At 42.5% G+C, this 10,871-nt stretch overlaps 1 protein-coding gene across 9 annotated transcripts in view; it reads right to left on the bottom strand.

The window, feature by feature from the left end:
* Positions 1-9,836: 9,836 nt before the first annotated feature.
* LOC143019663 (uncharacterized) overlaps positions 9,837-10,871 on the bottom strand; it is a 58,291-nt gene continuing 57,256 nt past the window's right edge. For all 9 annotated transcript variants that reach the window (XM_076175561.1, XM_076175565.1, XM_076175566.1 and 6 more), the window contains one exon: positions 9,837-10,461. In XM_076175561.1, coding sequence (XP_076031676.1) covers positions 10,353-10,461 — 109 coding nt within the window. In that variant the 3' untranslated portion in view covers positions 9,837-10,352. The remainder of the gene's footprint in view (positions 10,462-10,871) is intronic.

Here is a 10,871-nt window from a genome sequence, read left to right as displayed (position 1 = left end):
TATATATAATTATATATATATATGTATAAAATATATATATAAAAATATATATATAAATATATATATATATATATATATATATATATATATACTGCACTGTATATGTGTGTGTATGTATATAGACATATGGTTTCTTTATAGTGCTTCTTTGATCAACAGACTTAATAAGTATATCCATATGGTGCAGTATCAGCACCATCATCTGATCTAACCTTTTCATTAACCTAAAGTGATGCAGTACACACAACATTATAGTACCAGTACCATCGCATTGTCCCCGTTACCCTAATTCAGACATTCTTCCCATCCCCTCACAGACATAAGCCAAACACACATACTGTTTTAGTTTTAAGTCCACATTTTTATCCCCATCTTCAATTCTGTCCTGTCCTGCCGTTCCACAAATGGACCCAATGACTACACACATTGAGAAATGGATAAAGTTTCCCTTCCTTTTACCTCTTTGTCACATAATCCTGGTGACTCTATTCGGCCTTTGACGCTGTTCGCCCCTTCGCCTTCGCACTCTCTAACACATCCGCTCCGCCCCCTCGCCCCGCCCCACCTGAGGGGCTGCGCTCTCCCGTCCATCATCTTCTTGATTCTTTTTTTATCTTAATTTTTTTTTTTTTTTTTAGAAATATTTTCCACTACAAAGTGTGGTCTGTCTCATGGGTCTTCTGCCAGGTCTCCGCAAGAGCAATGGGTAAGGCCTATGTGACTCAAGTCACAGGTTCCTTGCACTTCTCCAGACACTAGGCACCTTTGGGGTACTCACCACAATATCCTCTGGGCCTGCGGAGACCTTGTAGATGTGCCACACAACTCTAGTTTCATTAGCCATTTAAACCTGGAATGCAGGCGTTGAATTAAAATAGGCAAACTTTGATTACTTTGCTGTGGTCCCCTCCCCCCCCACGGGTGGTCCTGCGGGCGAAGTACTTGCACGCAGGGGCGTCGACGAGGTCATGGTATGCGGGGAAGGGATTGAATTAACCCATTCCAGCTGTAACAGTCCTGATAACATGAATGCAAAGGTTGTAGGTATACTATGCTGGCAAAGATTACACAGTATTATTATTATTACTATTGGAAGTAAAGATTATCTCTTTGACCCCACCTCCTACACCAGCAGATTTTCCTTCCTCCTTGCCCACCTTGTCTAGATCTTCTTCATCCACTCTGACACATCTTAGACACCCCCCTCACCTTCAGAGCTCCTACCAGAGGCACTATTTGTGTCTTGATGAACTTTGCTGTCCTGAGAACCTGGAGACCAGGTTATGGAGAAACATTCAAAGTATGTAGACAGCAGATCACACAACCTAAGACTTAGGCATCATGGTGTGTTCTGTAACAATACCACAGCCACCTTCACCAGAGTCATGAAATGAGGAATTCACAATTGGCAGAGATGCCAAAGAGAGGAAATTAGGTCAACATGGGGTGTCCTCTGATGGTGACAATGATGAAGATGCCTGGGGGTGGTCGCAGGGTGGGGACCAGATAGAGGCAAGCACATTGTGTATGGACTTCAGTGAAATGGAATGAGTTAACACCAAACTTGCTGCCACAGTTAGAGAGTCAATACAAAAGGAATAGGTACTTATTCTAGTTCTCCAAAACAAGGAGCTCTCTCCTTAGTGGAATAAGTTAGGCTTTCCTCAGCTCCACAAGACCTGATCCTTAATTTGGCCTCAGCTGCAGCAAGAGCTGCTACCTGTTGATTTGGTCCGGATGTAGTTCCTTCTACTCCAGTGCAGGGTACTATCAAAGTTGGTTAGTTCTTGCTCTTGTATTCCTTCCTCTTTCTCCTGCTGATGGCAGCACTGTAACCTCTAGTCCCTCACAACAGCCCAAGGCTGCAATCTTGTGTCAAGTCTTTGCACCATCAGCCACCACTTCCTGTTTATCACGAAAATTGTCCACTCTCCACTTGCCCCTTCCAGGAAGTAGGGTCTTCGTTGCCTTCTTCTTCAGCAGCCCCTGCGTGTGAGGGCCCCTGCTACAGCATGTGGGGGGAGGGGCTCTTACTAACGAGTATTATGCTGCCAGAGCCACACAATTACTGCAATTTTAAAACACTGGGGTTTTAAGCAAAAATGAAAAAAGTAATAATGAGTAAAAGTAATTACATGATCAAACCCGGCACAACGCGCCCTGCTAAGCCGCGACTCCTGCTGCGACTCCAGCAGGAGCCAAGAGGCCGGCGTGCGAGCGGGGATGAGCACGCTGCGTAGCAGGCAGACTCGACCAAGCCCTGACCGCATGCATGCACACACGTACGCACGCCGTGCATGCCCATATCAACACTGTACATAGAAATTGATGCTTATTCATACTCTGCTGTTATATAAATATATATATACATACACAATTCTTTTAATACTCATTGTTAAAAAAAGACAAAGGTTTTATATATATATACATGTGTCTATGTATATGTATATGCATTTATATATACACATTCATTCTTTTAATACTCATTGTTAATAACTAAAGTATATTATCCACGCTACTGTTACGAGTTTATTTCCTGAAGAATTTCGCACACATCACCTCTAATACCTCTTGGTGCTACAGTTCTTTAGCGATATCAATGAATCTACCAATTTCAAGCCTGCATATATATATATATATATATTGATTCGTTACTTGCCACAGTCCCAAAGCACATCTTTGTTTGAGTGTTCAGGCTACAAGATGGGAGTGGACCCTGCTCCTCTGTGGTCCTTTTGTTGAGAGTTGATGGAGCCACAAGGACATGGTAACTGCTGCCCCCTGTCCCCCATATTGCGTGTTCTTCAGGAGCAGCCCCTAATCCCTCATTGGTCCTTTGGTTGAGTGTATATGGGGCCAGGAAACAGCATCAAACTGATTCCTTGGTCTAAGGCATGAGTGTTCTTTGGACCACAGGGTGGGAGCAGCCTTCTGTCCCTTTGTGGCTCTTGGTTGAGTGCATCAGGGCTTCAAGCGAGGAGTTGTCACTGCTCTATTGATACCCTGGGTTTGAGTGTATTTTGGGCCACAGGGTGGGAGCAATCTTCTGATCCTTTGTGGTTCCTGGTTGAGTGTTTCAGGGCTTCAAGCAAAGAGCTGTCCTAGCTCCATTGTCACCCTGGGTTTGAGTGTTTTGGGGCTACAAGATGGGAGCGGTCCCCGCTCCTTTGTGATAACCTGTGGGGTTCTCCACTGCATTTGCTTCATCCCTCCGGTGCCGTCTCGCCTCATCTCCACATCGCTGCCTCTCTCTCATTCCTGTCCCTTGGTTTCTCCCTCCTGATTTGTCTCTTCATCACAAACTTGCATATTGTATTTGCACAATATTTGTGCTTGTTGAAGCTAAAAATTTCTACACAAGGTTTGCAATAAAGGTTGCTCAAATACTTAGGTTTCTCATTATCCTCTTGTTGACAAGATTAATGAAGCAGTGAAACAGTTACAACCATACATCTTACTATTGACCATATACATCTATCTACCGTATATGTATATATGAATATATTGATTTGTTACTTGCCACAGTCCTAAAGTGCATTTTTGAGTGTTCAGGATATACATTTATATATATATACATATACTTTTCAGCTGCAATAAAGGTGTGTAGGCTATATGCATGTATGTATGTATACATACTTACATATATATTATATCTATATACTGAGTGCCTCTTGCCCCTTATAAAGGAGGTAGCCAGTCAAGGCAAGCCTACTCCCATCCGCCACTCTTGTTCCCCTCTCATCTTAGCTCTTCATGGATGATGGGTCATCCCTGTCTCCTGCCCACTGCCTGGGTCAGATGCAATGCAGCAAGACACAGCACATCTACAACAAGGCTGTTTCACTTACATGGCACCTCTCCCTCCTCATCTCCTCACACAGAAAATAGAGAAGATGGGAAGAAATCCCTTTGGGCTGCATCAAAATACCTTCCATGCACAGCCACTTGTTCCTACCCCATTACCTTCTCCCTTGCTTAATAGACATTTCCTTCTTGGTCAAAGCCCCTTTCACCCTATCCATTCATCTCATCCTCAATCATCCCCTCAAATTCACTCCATCCACCTCTGCCTTCCATACTCTTTTTCACTCATTTTTTCTGTGCCCAAACCATCCCAATGCTCTTTCATCAGTCCTATCTGCCAGCTCCCTATACACCCCTACTCTCCTCCTCATTTCTCACTCTTTCTAACCTTGCAATCCTTACTGTACTTCTCAGACACTTCATTTTACATTTTTCTCCTTCCTCTCTTATATTCCAAGTCTCTGCCCCCTAGTGTTGTAGGCACAATCAACCCTTCATATGATTTTCTTTGCATCCATTCCCAGATGCTTATTTCTCATTACACTCTTTAATTCCCCACAACATTTATGTCTTTCTCTCAACCTACAATTTACCTCCACCCCCACTCCTCCATTTCCTGCCACATGTAAACCCAAATACTTAAAATTGTCCACTTCCTTCAGCCTCTTCCAAGAGTTACTTCCAACCTGCTGTCCTTCTCCCCCTCCCCTTGTATATCTCATCACCTTAATTTTATCCACATTTACCTTCAATTTCCTCCTACCACACACCTTCCAGACTCCATGACTAACTGCCTTAATCCCTCCTCTGACCCTGCCACAAGCGCAGTGTCATCCACAAATAACAACTGGCTCACCTCCCCCTTCTCTCCACTATCTCTAACCATCTCCAATCCCCTACCCAATTATCTCCCATACCAGCCCATCTATGTACAAACTGAACAGCCATCCAACATGACACAGCCCTGGTGCAGCCCTACTTTTACCTCAAACCACTCACTCTCTCCATTACAAAGGATTACAAAGGTGGAGCATACCGACAGGAGACCTTTTGATCCATATCTAGGTCGGATGCGAAAAAAAATCATATTAATAATAAAATAATAAATAAAAACTATAATAATGTACAGTATTGATAATACAGAAGTACAGTATTGATAATACAGAAAGCTTTGTAATCCTTCATGCATTGAGGTAAGTCATCACAAATGAAATGTGTAAATACAAAAGTGAACAAGTTCCTTGTATATTCAGCAGCTGCGTTAGACTTCTTGGGAGATTCTGAAAATGGTACAGAATTGCCAGCTTTATTGAAGATGTTCTAGCAACAGCAGAGATACAAATTTTTCTAGTATTCGTAAGTAAAGGACTACCCAAGAATGCCCCAAATGTATATGTACAACTTCAGCTTATGTAGATACCATTTCACATAATAAATTATTTTTCCATTTACAAATGTGTATCACTGCATCCAAGATCCTACAGCTATGTTCTTCATCATTCAGTTGACATACCTAGAAAACAGGGACCAATAATAGGTGCCTGCATATGGTGGTCCTGTGAATTGGAAGCAGAGTTGCCCATTTCCAAAACCCATCAACCTCACCTCCCATCAAGAAGTGCACCTCTAAGGGGCTGACACTGGGCTCAAAATTTTTCTTTCTCCTCTCCTACCCTTTCTCTTTCTCTCCCCCTTCCTCTCTCTCTCACTCTTACAAAGATGGGATCAGGGAAATTATCACAAATCAGAATACACACATTCTCACCATGGAAAACAAAGAGAAGACCATGCTAAGTTGCTGCCAGTGGCGGCACCAGGGGGGGGGGGCTTGGAAAAAAGTGGCCAGCCCCCCATTAGCCCCCCAACTGAAATGAGCAAATTGAAAATTTAAAACACTCATTGAAATAATTCTATTAAGTGGAATTTTTAATTACCAGGGCTAAAGATTTCTCAGCCATCAGTGCTAGCCCAACCATTAACCCCCTCCCCTTCTGAAATGAGGATAATATATGTGTATTATCATATTACTATTAGCCCCCCCAAAAATTTGCTCAGCCCCCCCTTAGCCTCCCCAACTAAAAATTCTTGGCACCGCCGCTGGTTGCTGCACACAAGCTTCACCTATAATTCCATCCACATCTCTATATCTTCAATACCTCCAACAGTGCCTTCCTGTCTACCCTGTCATAAGCCTTTTCCAAGTCCATAAAGGCCTAAAAAACCTCCTTACCTTCTAAGCTTTCTCACATATCTACCTTACCACAAAAATCTAATCCATGCAACTCCAACCTGTCCTAAACCCAGTGTTCTTCACCAATTACTCCCTCTGTTCCTCCCCTAATCCTCTCAATCAAAACCCTTCCCAACTACATTCAACAAACTGATTCCTCTCAAACTACTACACTCACACTTCTCCCCTTTTCCCTTGTAAAGTGGAACTATACAGGCACTCATCCAGTCCTCTGGCACTCTACCTTCTTTTAAACAAACATTAAACAACCTCACCAGCCAGTCCACCATCACTGTACCTTCCTTTTTCCGACACTTCACATGACACCCATCCAACCCAGGTGCCTTACCTGCTCTCATTATTACAACAACTACTTTCACCTTGTCTTTCCTTATTTCTCCACATTTAACAACTCCCTAAAGTACTCTGTCCATCTTCCTGTTACAACTGTCTCTTCCATCTGCATGTTTTACCTTTTCTTCTCTACTTGATTCACCTCTCCTTCCTTTCTCAATTTCCTTCCAAAACATCTTTTTATTACTTTCAGAATTGTCATACTCTTCTTCCATTTCACATCTGCCTCTTTGCCTCCTTATCTTTTCTTTGTACCTCTCATATGTTCCTCCAGTTCTATTTTGCATCCAATCTGTGAATGCTCTATTCTTCTCTTCTACAACCTTCTTTGCTTCATCATACCACCACTCACTATCCTTCCTTCTATTTCCTTTCATCTTCCTTGTTCCACACACTATCTTTGCACACCTTGTGACCCCCTCCTTGAATCATTCTCATCCCTCTTCCACTCCTAGTTCTATTCTATCTTTCACTCCCTCCCACTGTGGGAGGTTTTGCAGATATATGGGATAGGAGGAAAGCTCTTAGGAGCTGTCAGGAGTTTTTACGAGAGTAGTAGAGCATGTGTCAGGATTAGAAATGGAGAGAGTGAGTGGTTCGAGGTAAAGGTGGGACTTCGTCAGGGATGTGTTATGTTGCCCTGGCTGTTCAACTTATACATGGATGGGGTGGTGTGAGAGGTAAATGCAAGGGTAGTGGGTCAGGGATTGGAGATGGTTAAAGAAAATGGAGAAAAGTGGGAGGTGAGCCAGCTGTTGTTTGTGGTTGACACTGCGCTTGTAGCAGGATCAGAGGAGGGATTGAGGAAGTTGGTGACAGTTTGGGAGAGTGTGTGAAAGAAGAAAGTTGAAGATAAATGTGGGTAAAAGTAAAGTGATGAGATGTACAAGGGGTGAAAGTGGCAGCAGACTGGAAGTGAGCATTAAGGGAGAGCAAAAGGAGGAGGTGGATAGTTTTAGATACTTGGATGCAAATGTGGCAGGAAAGGGAGGAGTGGAGGTGGAGGTAGAATGTAGATTGAGAGAAGCGAGTAAATGCCTTGGTGTATTAAAAAGCGTAATGAGAAATAGACATTTGGGAATGGACATTAAGAGGAGATTGTATGAAAGAGTGATTATGCCAACAGAAATGTATGGGGGAGAAACATGGAACATAAGAGAGGAAGAGAGAAGGAGTTTGAATGTGTTTGAGATGAGGTGTCTGAGAAGTATGATAGGGGTTACTAGGCTGGATAGAGTGAGAAATGGGGAGGTGAGAAGGAGAATGGGAGTGGTAAGGGAGTTGGCAGATAGGGTGGATGAAAGAGTATTGGGATGGTTTGGACACAGGGAAAGAATGAGTGAAGAAAGACTAGTAAAAGAGGTATGGAAGGCAGATGTGGAGGGAGTGAACATGAGGGGGCAACCTAGGATGAGATGGATGGATGGGGTGAAAGGGGCTTTGGGGAAGAGGGGAGTGTCTGTTGAGGAAGGACGGGAGAGGACAGAAGATAGGGGTGAATGGAAAATGGTTGTACATGGATGATATTGTGATGCATGAGGTGGAATGGATGGCGGATGGGGGGTGAGGAAGTATGTGTGAAAAATATTTGATGCAGCCTGAAGGGATTTCTCCCCATCTCCTTTTCTGCATGAGGGGACGGAGTAGGGGGCCGCCGATTTAATGAAGTGGCCTTGCTGTGGATGTGCTGTGTCTTGCTACACTGCTTCTGACCTAGGGCAGTGGACAATATACAGGGATGAGCTGTCATCCAGGAGGTGCCAAGATAAAAGAGAGGGTAGAGGGTGGAGGGGAGTGGAGTGTATTGGGGATGGAATGGGTGGGAATGATTTTTATGCCTTTGTTTTTTTGGCTACTTCCTTTGTAAGGGGGAAAAAGCCCTTAGTATATGTAGGTATGTACTCTAAGCACCTCCCTACCTTCTGTCCTTCTCTTTCTTCATCTATCCTCCACTCTCAACTTACCTTCCACCAAAAAATGATCTGATATTCCCCCACTCTCTCCCCTAAGAACATGTACATCCAAAACTCTTCCTACTCTTCTCCTGGTTACCACTATATAGTCCATTAAAGCCCTATCTACCACCCTCTCCCATGTGTACTTATACATACATACATACATATACCAAGGCTTTTTCCCCCTTCCAAGGGAGGTAGCCAAAAAGGGAAAGGCACAAGAACACTCCCACCCATTTCATCCCTAAATACACTCCACACCCCTCCCACCCTTCCTCTCATCTGAGCACCTCCTGGATGACGGGTCATCCCTGAACCCTGCCCACCGCCCTGGGTCAGAAGCAGTGTCGCAAGACACAGTACATCCACAGCAAGGCCGCTTCATTTAATCGGTGACCCCCCCTCTCCGTCCCCCTTTGCATATAAGGAGAGGACGGGGAGAAATCCCTTCGGGCTGCGTCAAAATCTACTCACACACACTACCCCACCCCCCACCCCCCCGCCCATTCCTCCTCATGTGTACTTATGCTTGACTTTTTTCCTAAACACTGTTAGCTATCATGAACTCTCTAGACACATCTCCAACATTGACTTTCCACTATGATTTTTTTCCTGGAACTCCACACTTCCCAACCACTCTGTCTATTGGTTCGTCTCCTATCCTAGCACTGAGATCTAATAACATTACATTGACATTTCTCCCTAAACCCTCTATGCACTCACTTAAATACATCCAAAAAGCCTTCCTTTCCTCTACACCCTTCTCGCTACTAGATCCATATGCACTTACAAAGACCCACATCTCCCTTCCCAGTTTCACCTTCATCCACATTAACCTTGAAGAAACCTCCTTCCACTCCACCACATGTTTACTAATATAGCCACCCCTTCTCTCCCTCATCCTCTCTTCACTCATGACACCCTCCCCACTACATTCCCAAACTTAAACTTGCCCCTCCCTTTCAACTTAGTTTCACTCAATGCCAGCACATCCATCTTTTTTCTCATGAACATACTGCTTGGATTTTCCCATTTACTCTTATCTGTTCCACACCCAGGCACATTAGAAGACCCAAACTTGAGTTCTGGTTGGAAAACTCCTCCCAAACCTTCATATGCCTTTGCTTTTTTTTTGTTTTGTTTTGTTTTTAGAAATTTCCCATTTTACAGTAACAACATTAATTCCTCTTATACCTGAACTCATTGGGCCACAGGGTGTTTTTGCACTTGTGACATCAATGGTTGGGGGAATACTGTCCAAGGGGCAAAGAGGGGCCAGGAGGGCAGCAGGTTAGTTAACCTCTAGCCTGAAACTACGTTAATCCCTCCCATACCCAAACGGCCACAGGGTGTTCAGATAATGGTGGTTCAGATATGGAAGAGATTACTGTATTCTGCTATGATGATGCTTCCTAAGCCGAATGAAATCATCTGGTGTGATGGTGTGAACTACAATGAGGTGCATCTCAGCAAAGGTGTTAAAGATACTCTACTAATGATTTATTACTTTTTATTGCAAATGGCTCCATTCAGAGGCATGGCAATCAAAGGACATATTAACTCATTAGTACTAAATGTTCCTACATTAAATGAGTGGTTCTCAGTTGTGAAAAAAAAAACATACTAAAGACAATTTGGAAGAACAAATGAAAAAAAAAAAAAAAAAAAAAAAAAAAAAAAAAAAAAAAGTTTTATATATATATATATATACACAATGAATACATTCACTTGTACTCAACCAATCAATCTGTTGCCCCTACTCTCTCTTACAAAAGACCTGCTGCCTTCAGGTGGTAACCAGTGCTCAATTTGTCCTTGCAATCACACTCATGCAGACACATACCTTCATAAACAATGTGCTTCAAGACTTATCAAGAACAATATTTGAAGTAGTGATCCAAATCCATGGTCAATCTACGACAATAATAACCAGAATGCTTCTAAATTTTACATAATTTTAACCAGAAAACTACTTGGCTCAATTAGGTGAAAGGAACATCTGGAACATTTTAATATGATTGCAGGAGGGAAAGGGCCTGCCTGAACATGTCCTTGTCTGGGTATATAATGTGACCATCCCCAAACATGTCCTCTCCAGGATGTCCACACAACTGCCGCCTGAAAAAAATAAAATAAAAAAGTCACTAAGTTATACTTAAGATGCACTCGTTTTACAAAGGATTACAAAGGCGGAGCATGCCGACAGGAGACCTTTTGATCCATATCTAGGTCGGATGCAAAAAAAAATCATATTAATAATAAAACAATAAATAAAAAATATAATAATGTAAATAACAAATAAAATACATAAATAAATGCATTGGTACAGTTAAATAATAAATAAACAGGTAAGTAGTAAATAGTAATAAATTGACATATAGCTAATAATAAATAAAAATCACAGATAAATGATAACAAAACAAAAACAAATAATATAAGATAAATTATAATCATTACAGCATCTTACTTAGGTATTTATCTAACTGATTCTTAAAGCTTCGAACTGAACTACATTGCACTACCAGCAA

The sequence above is a fragment of the Oratosquilla oratoria genome, chromosome 37 (assembly GCF_046742065.1).
Source record: "Oratosquilla oratoria isolate Oo_2021 chromosome 37, ASM4674206v1, whole genome shotgun sequence".
Lineage (NCBI taxonomy): Eukaryota > Metazoa > Arthropoda > Malacostraca > Stomatopoda > Squillidae > Oratosquilla > Oratosquilla oratoria.
The sequence above is the reverse complement of the archived record's forward strand: the minus strand, read 5'-3'. Positions and strand labels throughout refer to the sequence as shown.